The 17669-nt window shown below is 45.4% G+C and overlaps 1 protein-coding gene across 1 annotated transcript; it reads left to right on the top strand.

Annotated features, from left to right (window-relative positions):
• Positions 1–16071, top strand: E2F4 (E2F transcription factor 4). The gene is made up of 10 exons (XM_082270743.1): positions 1–184; positions 7433–7542; positions 8887–9053; positions 9390–9428; positions 9895–9956; positions 10040–10277; positions 10701–10871; positions 11080–11127; positions 15523–15567; positions 15653–16071. The coding sequence occupies exons 1-10, from the start codon at positions 62–64 to the stop codon at positions 15763–15765; spliced, it is 1116 nt and encodes a 371-aa protein (XP_082126869.1). The 5' UTR covers positions 1–61; the 3' UTR covers positions 15766–16071.
• The last annotated feature ends 1598 nt before the right edge of the window (positions 16072–17669 follow it).

The following is a 17669-nucleotide window of genomic DNA, read 5'->3' as shown; positions in this document are numbered from 1 at the left end:
CGCTGGGTTGGCCGTTGGAGCAGCTGACCGGAGGCCCCGCCCCCCGCCTCGCGGTGCTGTCATGGCGGATCCCGCGCAGTGTCCGGTCACGCCGAGCCGCCATGAGAAGAGTCTGGGGCTCCTCACCAGCAAGTTCGTGTCCCTTCTACAGGAGGCCGAGGATGGCGTGCTGGACCTCAAGGCGGTAATACCGGAGAGAGCCATGTGTGCTCCGCTACGGTCTATGTGTGCGACACAGGGCCGCATATATATCACTATAGGGGGTTATCGGTGTGAGCGGCCTAACTTCCCATCATTACTGCCCGTCCGAAATATTCCCTCCACCGACTCCGGAATACCCGCTGTCAGCTCACACCGCTACCGTACATACCTGTGTACAGGGGCACTGCCGTATATATCAGTGTACAGGGGTACCTGACACTACTCTATATACCATTATCATGCATTCAGAAACTGACTGTGTATGATATGTGAGTGCTCCCATATATAGGGGTGTAATAAATATATATGTCACTGCCATATATACCGGTGTATGTGAGCACTCTGTATATATCCATGTATAGGGGAAATACTGTGTATGTGGGCACTATTATATACACCTCCCATATATACTTCACCCACCTGTATATAACTGTATGTCAGCATTATCTTGTATACCTAATGCCCCATACACACGTGCAGATTATCTGCAGACTTACCAAGACCATATAATATGAGGTCAAACCTAAACACTTTCAATTTGTATGCAATCCGGCAGGCCCTTGCACTACATAGAAAGGTAAATCTGAAGGTAAAAGTCTGCAGATAATCTGCACGTGTGTACGGGGCATAACACTACTGTATATACCTGACCAAACAGTATATATATCTGTGTCTATGAGCTTTACCATATATACCGGACACTGCCCTGTGTGTGTGATATATACATTTGTCACCGAATATTGCTGGAAATATATACCCGTCACCTGACACTGAGAACACTAACATGTATATACCTGACACTGAGGACACTACCATATATATCTGACACTGAGGACACTAACGTGTATATATACCAGTCACCTGACACTGAGGACACTACTGTGTGTGTGTGTGTGTGTATATATATATATATATATATATGTACCAGTCACCTGACACTGAGGACACTAACATGTATATATACCAGTCACCTGACACTGAGGACACTAACATGTATATACCTGACACTGAGGACACTACCATATATATCTGACACTGAGGACACTAACGTGTATATATACCAGTCACCTGACACTGAGGACACTACTGTGTGTGTGTGTGTGTGTATATATATATATATATATATATGTACCAGTCACCTGACACTGAGGACACTAACATGTATATATACCAGTCACCTGACACTGAGGACACTAACATGTATATATACCAGTCACCTGACACTGAGGACACTAACATGTATATATACCAGTCACCTGACACTGAGGACACTAACATGTGTATATATACCTGACACTAAGGACACTAACATGTATATACCCGACACTGAGGGCACTGCCGTATATACCCGACACTGAGGACACTGCCGTATATACCCGACACTGAGGACACTGCCGTATATACCCGACACTGAGGACACTGCCGTATATACCCGACACTGAGGACACTGCCGTATATACCCGACACTGAGGACACTGCCGTATATACCCGACACTGAGGACACTGCCGTATATACCCGACACTGAGGACACTGCCGTATATACCCGACACTGAGGACACTGCCGTATATACCCGACACTGAGGACACTGCCGTATATACCCGACACTGAGGACACTGCCGTATATACCCGACACTGAGGACACTGCCGTATATACCCGACACTGAGGACACTGCCGTATATACCCGACACTGAGGACACTGCCGTATATACCCGACACTGAGGACACTGCCGTATATACCCGACTCTGAGGACACTACCATATATACTCATCCCCCGACACTAAGGACACTACCGTATATACCCGACACTGAGGACACTACCGTATATACCCGACACTGAGGACACTACCGTATATACCCGACACTGAGGACACTACCGTATATACCTGACACTTAGGACACTACCGTATATACCCGTCACCCGACACTGAGGACACTACCGTATATACCCGACACTGAGGACACTGCCGTATGTACCCATCACTGAACACTGCCGTATATACCTGACACTGAGGACACTAACATGTATATACCCGTCACCTGACACTGAGGAAACTACCGTATATACCTGACACTGAAAACACTACCGTATATACCCGTTACCTGACACTGAGGACATTACCATATATACCTGTCACCTGACACTGAGGATACTACCGTATATACCCGTCACCTAACACCGAGGACACTGCCATATATGTGTCACCGAACATTGCCATAAATACCTGAGGCTGAGGACACTGTCGTATACACCTGACACTGAGGACACTGTCGTATACACCCGTCACCTGACACCAAGGACACTACTGTATACACCCGTCACCTGACACTGAGGACACTACTGTATATACCCGTCACCTGACACTGAGGACACTACTGTATATACCCATCACCTGACACTGAGGACACTACTGTATATACCCGTCACCTGACACCGAGGACACTACTGTATGTACCCGTCACGGAACACTGCCGTGTATACCTGACACTGAGAACACTAGCATATTATATACCAGTCACCTGACACTGAGGACACTGTCGTATATACCCGTCACCTGATGCTGAGGACATTAACATGTATATACCGGTCACCTGATGCTGAGGACGCTAACATGTACAGTGGTGATCGAAAGTTAGGGCACCTCAGGTAAAAATTTGTATTAATGTGCATAAAGAAGCCAAGGAAAGATGGAAAAATCTCAAAGGCATCAAATTACAGATTAGACATTCTTATATGTCAACAAAAGTTAGATTTTATTTCCATCATTTACACTTTTAAAATAACAGAAAACAAAAAAATGGCGTCTGCAAAAGTTTGGGCACCCTGCAGAGTTAATATCTTGTACTGCCCCCTTTGGCAAGTATCACAGCTTGTAAACACTTTTTGTAGCCAGCCAAGAGTCTTTCAATTCTTGTTTGAGGTATCTTTGCCCATTCTTCCTTACAAAAGTCTTCCAGTTCTTTGAGATTTCTGGGCTGTCTGTCACGCACTGCTCTTTTAAGGTCTATCCATAGATTTCAATTATGTTGAGGTCAGGAGAGTGTGAAGGCCATGGCAAAACCTTCAGTTTACACCTCTTGATGTAATCCCCTGTGGATTTCGAGGTGTGTTTAGGATCATTATCCATTTGTAGAAGCCATCCTCTCTTTAACTTCAGCTTTTTCACAGATGGCATCAAGTTACCATCCAAAATTTGCTGAAATTTTATTTAATCCATTTTTCCTTCTACTCGTGAGATGTTCCCTGTACCACTGACTGCAATACAACCCCAAAGCATGATTGATCCACCCCCATGCTTAACAGTTGGACAGAGGTTCTTTTCATTAAATTCTGTGCCCCTTCTTCTCCAAATGTACCTTTGCTCATTCCGGCCAAAAAGTTCAATTTTACCCTCATCGGTCCACAGAACTTGTTTCCAAAACGCATCAGGCTTGTCTATATGTTCATTTGCAAAGTTCAAACACTGATTTTTGTGGTGAGGACGTAGAAGAGGTTTTCTTCTGATGACTCTTCCATGAAGACCATATTTGTACAAGTATCTCTTTATAGTAGAATAGTGTACCACAACTCCAGTGTCTGCCAGATCTTTCTGGAGGGATCGTGCAGTCAAACGTGGGTTTTGAATTGTTTTTCTCACAATCCTGCAAGCTGTTCTGTCTGATATTTTTCTTGGTCTTCCAGATCTTGCTTTAACTTCCACTGTTCCTGATGACTGCCATTTCTTAATTACATTCCGAACAGAGGGTATTGACATCTGAAAACGCTTTGCTATCTTCTTATAGCCTTCTCCAGCTTTCTGAGTGTCAACTATTTTCAGTTTCAGTTTTCTAGACCACTGCTTAGAAGATCCCATGGTGCTGATTGTTGGGGCAAGGTCAGATGAGTCTGGGCATTTAAAACCTTTGAGATTGACATCACCTGGTCTTCCCAGACGATGATTGAGAACAATCCATGACACTGGCAGGTCTCAGCCTTGCAAAGGGGGCAGTGCATGCTATAAATTCTGCAGGGTACCCAAACTTTTGCAGAAGCCATTTTTTTGTTTTCTGTAATTTTGAAAGTGTAAATGATGGAAATAAAATCTAACTTTTGTTGACCTATTATAAGAATGTCTAATCTGTAATTTGATGCCTTTTGGAGATTTTTCCATCTTTCCTTGGCTTCTTTATGCACATTAATACAAATTTTTACCTGGGGTACCCAAACTTTCGATCACCACTGTATATACCCATCACCTGATGCTGAGGACACTAACATGTGTATATACCTGACACTGAGGACACTGCCGTATATACCTGACACTGAGGACACTGCCGTATATACCTGACACTGAGGACACTGCCGTATATACCTGACACTGAGGACACTGCCGTATATACCTGACACTGAGGACACTGCCGTATATACCTGACACTGAGGACACTGCCGTATATACCTGACACTGAGGAGACCACTGTATATACCTGACACTGAGGAGACCACTGTATATACCTGTCACCTGACACTGAGGACACTACCATGTATACCTGACACTGAGGACACTACCGTTACCATATATACTTGACACTGAGGAGACCACTGTATATACCCGTCACCTGACACTGAGAACACTACCGTATGTACCTGATGCTGCGGACACTACCGTATGTACCCGTAACGTGACACTGAGGACACTACCGTATGTACCCGTAACGTGACACTGAGGACACTACCGTATGTACCCGTAACGTGACACTGAGGACACTACCGTATGTACCCATCACGTGACACTGAGGACACTACCGTATGTACCCATCACGTGACACTGAGGACACTACCGTACGTATATACCTGACACTGAGGACACGAACATGTATATACCCATCACTTGACACACTGAGGACACTAACATGTATATACCCATCACCTGACACTGAGGACACTGTCATATGTACCCGTCACGGAACACTGCCGTATATACCTGACACTGAGGACACTGTCATATATACCCGTCAGCTGACACTGAGGACACTACTGTGTATACCCGTCAGCTGACACTGAGGACACTACTGTATATACCCGTCACCTGACACTGAGGACAGTACCGTATGTACCTGATGTTGCAAACGCTACCGTATATACCTGACACTGAGGACACTACCGTATATACCCATCACCTGATACTGAGGACACTACCGTATATACCCGTCACCTGACACTGCTGTGTATATACCTGACACTGAGGACACTATCGTATGTACCAGTCGCCTGACACGGAGGACACTATCGTATGTACCCGTCGCCTGACACGGAGGACACTATCGTATGTACCCGTCGCCTGACACGGAGGACACTATCGTATGTACCCGTCGCCTGACACGGAGGACACTATCGTATGTACCCGTCGCCTGACACTGAGGACACTACCGTATATACCCGTTACCTGACACTGAGGACACTACCGTATATACCTGACACTGAGGACACTATTGTATATACCCGTCAACTGACACTGAGGACACTACTGTATATATCCGTCACCTGACATTGAGGATACTCCCGTCTATACCTGACACTGAGGATACTACCATATACCCGTCACCTGACACGGAGGACACTACCATATATACCCGTCACCTGACACTGCTGTATATACCTGACACTGAGGACACTACTGTGTATACCCGTCACCTGACACTGAGGACACTACTGTGTATACCCGTCACCTGACACTGAGGACACTACTGTATATACCTGTCACCTGACATTGAGGACACTCCCGTCTATACCTGACACTAAGGACACTACCCTATATACCCGTCACCTGACACTGCTGTATATACCTGACACTGAGGACACTACTGTGTATACCTGTCACCTGACACTGAGGACAGTACCGTATATACCCGTCACCTGACACTGAGGACACTACTGTATATACCTGTCACCTGACATTGAGGACACTACCGTATATATCCGTTACCGAAGATTGCCGTAAATACCTGACACTGAGGACACTACTGTGTATATACCTGTCACCTGGCACTGAGGATACTACCGTATATACCTGGCACTGAGGACACTACCGTATATACCCGGCACTGAGGACACTACCATATATACCCGTCACCCGGCACTGAGGACACTACCGTATATACCCGGCACTGAGGACACTACCGTATATACCCGTCACCTGGCACTGAGGACACTACCCTATATACCTTTCACCTGGCACTGAGGACACTGCCGTATATACCTGTCACCTGGCGCTGAGGACCCTGCCGTATGTACCCGTCCCCTGATGCTGAGGACACTATTGTATATATACCCGTCCCCTGAGGCTGAGCACACTACTGTATAAACCGTCACCGGAGAATGAGGACACTGCCGTATATACCTGACAATGAGGACGCTACCATATATACCTTCACTTGACACTGAGGACCCTACCATATATATCCGTCACCTGACACTGAGGACACTACTGTGTATACCCGTCGCCTGACACTGAGGACACTACTGTGTATACCCGTCACCTGACACTGAGGACCCTACCATATATATCTGTCACCTGACACTGAGGACACTACTGTGTATACCCGTCACCTGACACTGAGGACACTACCGTATATACCTGACACTGAGGACACTACCGTATATACACATCACCTTACACTGAGGACACTACCGTATATACCCGTCCCCTGACACTATATACACTACCGTATATACCCGTCACCTGACACTGAGGAAACTACCGTATATACCTGACGCTGAGGACACTGCCGTGAATAGCCGTCCCCTGACGCTGAGGACACTGCCGTGAATAGCTGTCCCCTGACGCTGAGGACACTGCCGTGAATAGCCATCCCCTGACGCTGAGGACACTGCCGTGTATACCCGTTGCCTTACACTGCCGTATATACACATCACCTGAGACTGAGGACACTTCTGTATATACCTGTCATCCAACACTGCCGTATATACTGGACACTACAGTATATCCCTGACACTGAGGACACTATCGTATATCCCTGTCACCTGACACTGAGGACACTATCGTATATCCGTCAGCTTACACTGAGGATAGTACCGTACATAGATGATGGTCTCCTGACATCCTCTGTTCGTAGTGTTCACATCCCGGCTCATCACAGATGTGTCATGCTGCTAGATTTTCAGTTGTTTTATCTGTCTTGGTCTTGTGTGGTGATAGGATTTGGTTGTCATTGCTATGTTTTGTCTTGCAGGCCGCAGACACTCTCGCTGTCAGACAGAAACGTCGAATTTATGACATCACCAATGTGCTGGAAGGCATCGGGCTGATAGAAAAGAAGTCTAAGAACAGTATTCAGTGGAAGTAGGAATCCCGCACAGTGCAGGCCTCATGTCTGCAGTTGTCTGTGAATGGATTAGTCTGATTGGTGGGGCTCGTACGGGGACATCTCTGGGTGATGGCACTTGTATAGTGCACTGTCCTTCTTGTCTGTGGGGTCAGACCTGAGGATGAACTGTCCTTCCTGTCTGTGGGGTCAGACCTGAGGATGAACTGTCCTTCCTGTCTGTGGGGTCAGACTTGGGGATGAACTGTCCTTCCTGTCTGTGGGGTCAGACTTGGGGATGAACTGTCCTTCCTGTCTGTGGGGTCAGACCTGGGGATGAACTGTCTTTCCTGTCTGTGGGGTCAGACCTGGGGATGAACTGTCCTTCCTGTCTGTGGGGTCAGACCTGGGGATGAACTGTCCTTCCTGTCTGTGGGGTCAGACCTGGGGATGAACTGTCCTTCCTGTCTGTGGGGTCAGACCTGGGGATGAACTGTCCTTTCCTGTCTGTGGGGTCAGACCTGGGGAGGAACTGTCCTTTCCTGTCTGTGGGGTCAGACCTGGGGAGGAACTGTCCTTTCCTGTCTGTGGGGTCAGACCTGGGGAGGAACTGTCCTTTCCTGTCTGTGGGGTCAGACCTGGGGAGGAACTGTCCTTTCCTGTCTGTGGGGTCAGGTCAGACCTGGGGAGGAACTGTCCTTTCCTGTCTGTGGGGTCAGATCAGACCTGGGGAGGAACTGTCCTTTCCTGTCTGTGGGGTCAGACCTGGGGAGGAACTGTCCTTTCTGTCTGTAGAGTGCGTCCTGTGAATGGACCGTCCTTTCTATCTGTAGGGTCATTCCTTGGTATGTCCTACTTGTAGGGTCAGTCTTGGGGATGGACTTCTCTGTGGGGTCTATCTGGAGGATGAATTGTCCTTTCATAGCTGTAGGTATATATATATATATATATATATATATATATATATATATATATATATATATATATATAAATGTGTGTGTGTGTGTGTGTGTATATAGTGTGTGTGTGTGTTATGACATTATAGGAGAAGTAGTGGGTATTAATTTGAACAGTCTACCCCACAGAGAGGGCAGATTGGAGACTGAGGCGTTGTTCATTTTCATTTGGTGGGTGAATTGCCCCCAGGCAGGGCATTCTACACATCCCCACAGTTGGAAAGCAGCAGTGCAGCTACAAAGTTGGTTGGTTCTGACATTTTATGCTTTTATATTTTTGCATTTGTGCACAGAAACTACTTCCATGTACATTTGGTTCCTAGATCGGACAGATGGATACTTCGTTCTAATTTCCCAGTCCAGATAGAATTTTGTATGTATGTGTACATTGAACTATGGAGGGTAATCAGTTCTATTTGTTTGCAGGGGAGTCGGTCCTGGGTGTAACACACGGGAGATTGCTGACAAGCTCATTGACCTTAAGGCTGAACTAGCAGATCTGGATCAACGGGAGCATGAACTCGACCAGCAACGTGTCTGGGTGCAACAAAGCATCAAGAATGTGACAGATGACGTGCAGAACACAGGATATCCTTTTCCCAACTGATCTACCCCCTTCCCCCATACACATTATCTGCCCCTCCTCTTCCACACTGATCTACCCCTCTTCCCCCCATTCACTGATCTACCCCTCTTCCCCCCCCCCCCATTCACTGATCTACCCCTCTTCCATCATATATATTACCTTTTTCCCCTGCCCTGTATGGGGCTGTCTAGTCTTCTACACTGCTTACTCAAAAGACATGCTGCATGTCAGTCCTGTGCTAGGGCTATCTACTTATTGAACCCTCATTATTATGGCTGATATCCATGTGGAGATGATCTACAGAGGTTATTAGAATGTTCTTTCTTAACTGGGTTCACATTAGCATACCTCACACACGAAGATATCTGTCGCTGTTTTCAAGGTTAGTCTTGGTACTGATGTGAGCTGGGATGGGATTTGACAAGACCTGGTTACCCTTCAGAGTTGATTTCATCAGCTGATTATATTGTCCTTCTAGTGGGTCATCCTTATGCTGGACTCAGTGGTGGTGTTTCCAATCTATTACCCATGTTCCTGTAATGCTAGACTCCGTGGTTGTTTTCCCATCTATTAGCCATTTCCTTTTAATGCTAGACCAGTGGTGTTGTTTGCACATATTGCCCATGTCCCTGTAATGCTAGACTCAGTGGTGGTGTTCCCATAATGCTAGACTCAGTGGTGGTGTTCCCATAATGCTAGACTCAGTGGTGGGTGTTCCCACCTATTGCCCATGTCCTCATAGTGCTAGAATCAGTGGTGGTGTTCCTACTTACTGCTAATCTTAATTATAATAGTGCATGCATTGCATTTTTGTTGGGGAGTCTATTGTGATTGTTGTGGTTTTTCAGGTGATACTTTGCTTGCAATTAGAGCTCCGTCAGGCACCTGTTTAGAGGTTCCAGTACCAGAGGTAAGTGTCCTTTATTCTGATTTGTAGCGTATGCCTGTTGACTACATAGATCCTAATTCTTTCACCACCTGCTCCACCTTCAGGCAATCAATGGGCAGAAGAAGTTTCAGATTCATCTGAAGAGTTCCACGGGGCCCATAGAAGTTCTTTTGGTTAATAAAGACACTTCAAACTCTCCTCCAGTTGTGGTGCCTGTCCCACCTCCCGAAGAGATTGTCCAATCCAATGCTGCAATCACAAACACCCCCCATCAAGCTGCCCTCACCCATGAAACAGAACCCAAGCCCCACCCACCAGCTACGCTTCAGAGCACTGTTTCTGGTGAGTTACTATAATGTAAGATCTTTGCTTTATGTATGGATAGTGTGATATCTATTCTTTACTTACAGAGAGTATGGATAGTGAGATATCTACTCTATACCCCCAGGGAACATAAACCATATGATGGCTTCCCTGTATCCACCAGGGAATATAAATACTATGACCATTGCACACTACTCCCCAGGGGGTATGAATAGTGTGGATATTGTGTTGGCTCTTCTCTAGCTTTTCCTTAGTGATTGTGAAGACAGTAATGACTATTCCCTACTTCTCCCTCTGCGACTTTGAATACCCTAATGTGCACTTTCTACTTACCTGAGGAGTATGCCAAGTGATGACTACTGCCACCCCAAGTCATACGGATGCCATGATGAAAGGGTGATTTCATTAGACTTTTGCTAATTAATTGTATTTGTTGTTCAGAAACACAGGAATGCCCTCCGTCCAGCCCAACAGTGGAAGATTCTGGATCCTCCCATCTACCCAGTGTAGATACCAGCTGCCCCCTCCAGTCTTCAGCCTCATTAGACAGCAGTGTTGATTTGCCAAATCCATCTACCTCATTCCAGCCAATCAAGTCTGACCCATCAGATGGTGAGTTTTGTTATCACCACATTGTTCTTTGTTATAGAAGAAGATTAACGTTTTTTATTTCTTAACACATCAATAAAAATCTTTAATGGATTATATAGCGGTTAAGTTCATTAGCTCCTAAGTGTCCAGCCATACTATCTTGTATCATTTGTGGTGGTGGATTACAGAAGTCTGTGGAGGTGTAACACTTCTTTTCTTTTTGTTGTAGTATTGGAGCTACCCACAGATCTCTCCGAATTATTCGACCCAACAAAAGGTAAATGGCGCTACTTCTTTTATTCAGTCATTTCAGAGGTTTCCAGGGACTTCTGTGCAATCTGTCTATCCAGTGTGAAGGCCTGAGTCTCTAACTGGGGTGGAGGGGCCATGTATCTTTCTGTGGTGAAGAGCCGGGTATCCCACACAGGTAGTATACTGAATGTTCAGTCTGTATAGTAGAAAATGATCAAGGATTAAAGATATGCTCAGACCGAGTTTCCATATTGCCTGACATTATGATAGATTTAGAACTGTATAGGATATGATGAGGACTGGTATAGAGGTGCACTGAATGGACATTTTGGTGCCAAAACTGAAAATGACAGTTTAAAAAAAAAAATATATATATATTATAATAGTGCTATATTGGACCTTTTTATGAATATGAATTTATTGTTGTCCATTATCGGCACCTTTAGCGCAAGAAAAGCTAAAAAAAAATCCCTTTTAAATTCTATGTATGTCTTTACACTGGTCTGTTGTGCTTCCGTTGTGGTGTTAAATATATTGTTTGCTGCATTTTTGGTCAGTTAAAAAAAAAAAAAGCACCAAAAACGCATTGAAAACGCATCAATAAAGCACTTGAGTTACGTTTTTTTTTTGTTGCATTTTTTAAATTACATGACCTATGAAAAACACACCAAAAGCACAGTCAAATCGTGGCAAAACTGCGTGTATTTTCAGGGCCAATGGCTCCCGCTGCTGTCAATCGGCAAATGAGAGAGGGGGGCGGGGCTGAGCTGTGGCTCTGTGTGTGAATGGAAGTGAAGCGGACCGTATGGATGTACATCTTGCGTTCTGACATATAGAAAACCCCATGGATTTATGTCATTTGGTCTGTTGTACAGTGAACCCCTTAGATGTACATCTTATAGTCTTCCAGTGTGACGTACAGTGGACTGCATGGATTTACATCTTCCCTTCTGGCTTACATTGGACTCTGTGGATGTACAGCGTATCCTGTGGATATACATCCTCTTCTGATATACAGCGGACCCCAGGGATGTACATATTCCCTTCTGGTGTACAGTGACCTCTGTGGATGTACAGCCTATCCTGTGGCTATAGATCCTCTTCTGACACGGTGGACTGCATAGAGGTAGATCCCCGAAGTCTGATGTGCAGCAGGTCCTGTGGGTATACATCCTCTCTTCTGACATACAGCGGACTCCATAGATGTACTTCCTGTAGTTTGATGTACTGTGGACCCCATGGATGTACATCTTCCCTTCTGATGTACAGCGGACTCCATAAAATATTTTCACTGAGACTATCTATGTATCTGACCCTGGTGTCAAGTCTCCTGACTGAAGGTCAAATCCTTTACGTCTGCAGAATGTATGTGAAGTGCTGAAGAATCTTTAGTTTGAATGTTTGATGTGACTTCTGACTATGGATTCAAGATCACTCGGCTCATAATTTGTTGTACGAAATGTACCTACAATGGATATATTTACATATTAGTGTAGAGTTCTACCAGGGTAACCAGATTCCAGCTTTGGTCTCCCTAAGGTGGATTATGGAGAAGAAGTGATTGTTTTCAGTAATGTTTCTTTTTTCCAGTGTAATGACTATGTAATGACTGAAATATAAAATGCAGTGCTAAAAGGTATGAGTAAAGTACATTATTGAATATGAATGTCCATCATAATAAGGTGAAAAAAGTTAATGGTATAAATATTAGGGATGCACCGAATATTCGGCGGCCGAACATTATTCGGCCGAAAATAGAAAAAATAGCACTTTCGGTGTTCGGCCGAATAAGTCAAAAGGCCAAATAATTTTGTGCCGAACAATAGGGCTGAACGATAGTCGATATGATATCGACTATCGTTCTGTGGCCGTAGGCGATATTCATATCGCCGAGGTCACGATATTTACAGGGGGAAGGGACTCGGAGGAGGACAGGAGGACTCACAGACTTCCGTGAAGCCGGGACACTTCAGCGGTGAGCATACATACATTACTCACTCGTGCACTGCAGCCCGCCCCACACATTCAGTGAGTCTTACTCTCCTCCCTAGTTTTTTCAATGGCACATTCAGGAAGCCAATCACGCCGTGATTAGCTGCACAGCGAACCAATCACGCGTGCCTGCACACCTGATTGGTTCCGCTGTGCCGCTACTCACGGCGTGATTGGCTTCCTGAATGTGCCATTGAAAAAACTAGGGAGGAGAGTAAGACTCACTGAATGTGTGGGGCGGGCTGCAGTGCCACACGAGTGAGTAATGTATGTATGCAGCTGTGCTCCTTTCCAGGCTCCTACTAGTCAACCTCCAGCCTCCTACTACCACCACTATGAGAGACTGTCACTATAATCTGATCGAGTCCACACTGACACTGACTGACTGTCACTGAGTAATTGATGTTACCACATTAACCCTGACCTGCCCAGTGCCCTGTATCTGCAATTAAAATTTACAAGGCTGCCTGCATGCTTCCTGATTTCCATTCCCAGCATCCTTCCCAATCCCTACAGTGTCACTAACATTAACCCTATGGTATAAGGCTGCAGTGTGCACTGAATCCCATTCCCTACAGTAACATTTAGGGAGAGAGAGAGACATGAGAGGACGAGAGAGAGAGAGAGAGACATGAGCGGACAAGATAGTGAGAGGACAAGAGAGAGAGACAAGAGAGGGGACAAAAAATTGGCAAAATAAATGGAAAAAATGCGAAACACCGCGTTCGGTATTCGGCCTTCGGCCAAACATTTCATTATTATTCGGCTTCGGCCAAGAATTTCATTTCGGTGCATCCCTAATAAATATATTCAAACTTCCACCCGTCTGATGTGTGAACATGGACTTATCATTTGGTGAGCAGCCTACACCTCCACCAGATAAATAAGCCTCTTACCAGAAGCCGTGGATCACCATGGCAGGGGTGATCAATCAAGCCTTTAGTATTTAAATCCGGATGAAAACATCGCCTGGGACTTCACGGTAACATGCAGTAAGCGGCAATATGCAGCCAAAGGAAAAAGATGACTCTCCCAATATTAGTAGCCGATCATTCCAGAGCAGGTTAGAACTTTCAGCAGAAACAAGCATGTCCCGATTCCATGTTAAATCAACAATATTCATTGTGATCCACGGCTTCTGGTAAGAGGCTTATTTATCTGGTGGAGGTTTAGGCTGCTCACCAAATAAGTCCATGTTCACACATCAGACGGGTGGAAGTTTTTTGAATATATTTATACATGAATTTTTTTCACCTTATTATGATGGACATTCATATTCAATAATGTTCTTCACTCATACTTTTTTTAGCGTTGCATTTTATATTTCATTTTTTTACCACTGTTTGATTGATGCTGCGTAGGGATGCACCGATCCGATATTCGGATTGGATATCGGCGCCGATATGGCCATTTTAGATGGATCGGGGGATCGGTAACATTGACCGATCCACTGGCCGATCTGGTTTTTGCTGAGTAACAGCTCAGCCATCCCTTACTAGGTGCAGTAGTAGTATGGGATGGGAGCTACTACTTCCTGTATAGATCCGGCTCACAGGCGGAGTGATATCAGATGCACTCCACCTGTGAATGGAGGAGCCACACACATGAAGCAGCGCCTTTGCTCTGTACTGCAGCCGCTTGCTTTGTGTGTAGCTCCGGATCGGTTCCATTATCGGTATCGGCGATTTCACAACGCCAGATATCGGTATCGGGTCCAAAAATGTCGGATCGGTGCATCCCTAATGCTGCGGCTGTTATTGTATAAGCGCGGTTTTCTTTCTTTTTATATGATGACTGACACCTTAGGAAGCAGAAAGCAGTGTATGCGCTGTCTCTAGTGTGTTCTCCAGGTCACAGGATTTGCTGCAGTGGGGTACTGTGGGTGGAGTACCACCTTCTTCCTTCCCTTTTTTTTTTTTTTTTTTTTTTTTGTATGATTATTCTGTGAAAGCTCCTCCCCATTTTTGTATCACCATGGCGGAACACAAATGTGGGATCCCAGTCCTCTCCTCCCTTTTTTGTATCCTTCTTTCAAAAAACTCTCTGCATCTCCATGGTATCATGCAAACAATGAAGGAATACATTGGATTCCAATAGAACAGACATAGCCTAGACCATTATGTAGTGATGATGTATCAATGGGCTGTCTAAGGCTGGATGATCTTGTGGGGGAACATTCAGTCACCAGGCATGGATTATGCAGGTCCATGGTTGTTTTTCCCCTGACATAACCTAGGTGTATAAAGATGCATGCCAAGCCCATGCAATGCACCATGTGTATTCCCCACTGCACCCGTTTTTTGTTAATCAAGTTTGCAATTACCTACTTTTATTGTTTGCAGTGTCTCCACACCAAACTGACAGGTCTACTTGAATGGTGTGGAATTTTAAGACCATGTACACATTAATGTGTTCTTTTTTGTCCCAGAATGCACGGCCTCTGACCTGCTAGAAGAGCTTATGTCATCTGAAGGTGAGTGTCTGAGCTGTGCTGTGATTGCCTGGCTGTCCTGTGTTTTACTGGTGGTCTTCTTACCCTCCTGGTCCTTCCTCTCCAGTGTTCGCTCCTCTGCTCAGACTCTCCCCACCCCCCGGAGATCACGACTATATCTACAACTTGGATGAAAGTGAAGGAGTCTGCGACTTATTTGACGTTCCCATCCATCTTTGATGTCTGAACTTGGCCTTGTGCCATATTGTGAATAGAGACACTATTTGGTTCCATAATGAAGAGTTGTCTATTTTTGGATTTGATAGTTATTTGTGCAATGCAGAATGGTGTAGAGACTTTGCATTACGGCGTTCCCGGAAGACACACCTCCACGTTGCCCTATGTGCCAGGAGAATGGCCATTCTTGCAGGAATATGTGGATATAAAGATATTTTTCTACCAAATTGTCCTTTCTGTGCTTCATGTTCTAATATTTTTTAAGTTTTTTTTGTTTTTTACAAAATAAATCCATTTTGGCCAGTAGCACTTTATGGACATAAAAGCTGTTCTGATTCTTGCTATGTTATGATGTAATTACCTGACATAAGAACTGTCTGTATTATTCACTACCTACCAGTTGGCTTTCAGTCACACACACACACACACACACACACACACACACACACACACACACACACACACACACACAGTTCCCCTGTTCCGTGAAAAAAAACCTACCCGTGAGAAATGCCTACCCTCGTCACTTCCGGTGCACCTACGTCAGCAGAAGGTATGAAATGTTCACGGTAGTGTGTTATACACCGCATCACCACATTAAAATATCTCCACTGCAATATGAGTCATCTCCGCTCCTACCCCTCTCATACTAAATGTAAAAGCGGATCACAGAGCCAAGATCTCCGTCATTTAGATTTCATACACCCGCCGCCGCTTTTACATTTGCTAGCCGAGATCAGGGAAATGACAGGGATAGGAGCGGAGATGATTCATATTGCAGCCGAGCTGTTTTAATGTAACCGCCGCTGTATATCGTTACACAAACTGCCGTGAACAATCCATACCCTCCGAGCTTCTCAATTCCTCAGCTGTTCAATGACGTATCCGGGGCTTTGAGCATGCGCACTGCTACGCTGCTCTGCTGTTCCTGACAGGAAGTGACGAGGGTAGGCATTTCTCACGGGGTAGGTTATTCTCACGGAACACCCCCATTATGCGCTACAGTAGTTCATTCTGAATCCATCTGCACCGATTTTTTTTCCATAGTCCCTCTGCAAAGTCTTTCAAATACCTGTTTATCTTGCTAAGTAAAGTCCACCCAAAGGTGTGTGGCTATCAGCATTTACAATCCTGTAGCTTGTCAATCATCACCTTGCCACTGCTAGTCCAGCCCACTGCTCTCTGCATAGACCCCACTGTCTCCTTTGATTAAATTCTCCCACTGTGAGCTGCAGTGTCTGGGATGAGGAGCATGCAAGAGAAATGCTGGAGGATGTGGCTCAGTCAGGGGTGGGAAAAGAAGATTTTAGTCTACTTTTATGGGGCTTTTATATAGCACCTAGATCTGGGAGTCATACAGGAGCCTTTTGATATACTGTGGCCCACCCACAGTCTCACTGAAACAGCAGTTGTTTTTTGTCTGGAAAATGTTCTAGGACACTTCTGGTCAATCTAGACAGTTCTTAATTCAGACTATACGTACCATTTTTGAGGGGCCCGGTCTGAAAAAGGTGAGTAGTGCGGTGTTCAGAAGTTCTAACTAGACAGGGAGCGACATCACACCAGTCCTAAATAGACAAGAGAGCAATATTTCACTGGTCCAGGTAGCTAGAGAGCCACATCTCACTGAATCAGGTAGATATAGAGGGACATCGCAAAGGTCCAACTAGCCAGAGAGCTACATCTCAAAGGTCCAACTAGCCAGGGAGCCACCTCTCGAAGGTCCAACTAGCCAGGGAGCCACCTCTCGAAGGTCCAACTAGCCAGGGAGCCCTTTCCTGACATAAGGGTCTTTGCATTTGCCAGGGCAGCCCTCAGGGGAAGCTCTGTACTAGATAAAAGGGGCCCGCCCTTTAACATTTTCAGGGCTTGCAGTCATAGGGTGCTCAGTATTCAAAATAAGGTGG

This window comes from Pelophylax lessonae (assembly GCF_965119305.1).
Source record: "Pelophylax lessonae genome assembly, chromosome: 10".
NCBI classification, from domain to species: Eukaryota; Metazoa; Chordata; class Amphibia; order Anura; family Ranidae; genus Pelophylax; species Pelophylax lessonae.
The sequence above is the reverse complement of the archived record's forward strand: the minus strand, read 5'-3'. Positions and strand labels throughout refer to the sequence as shown.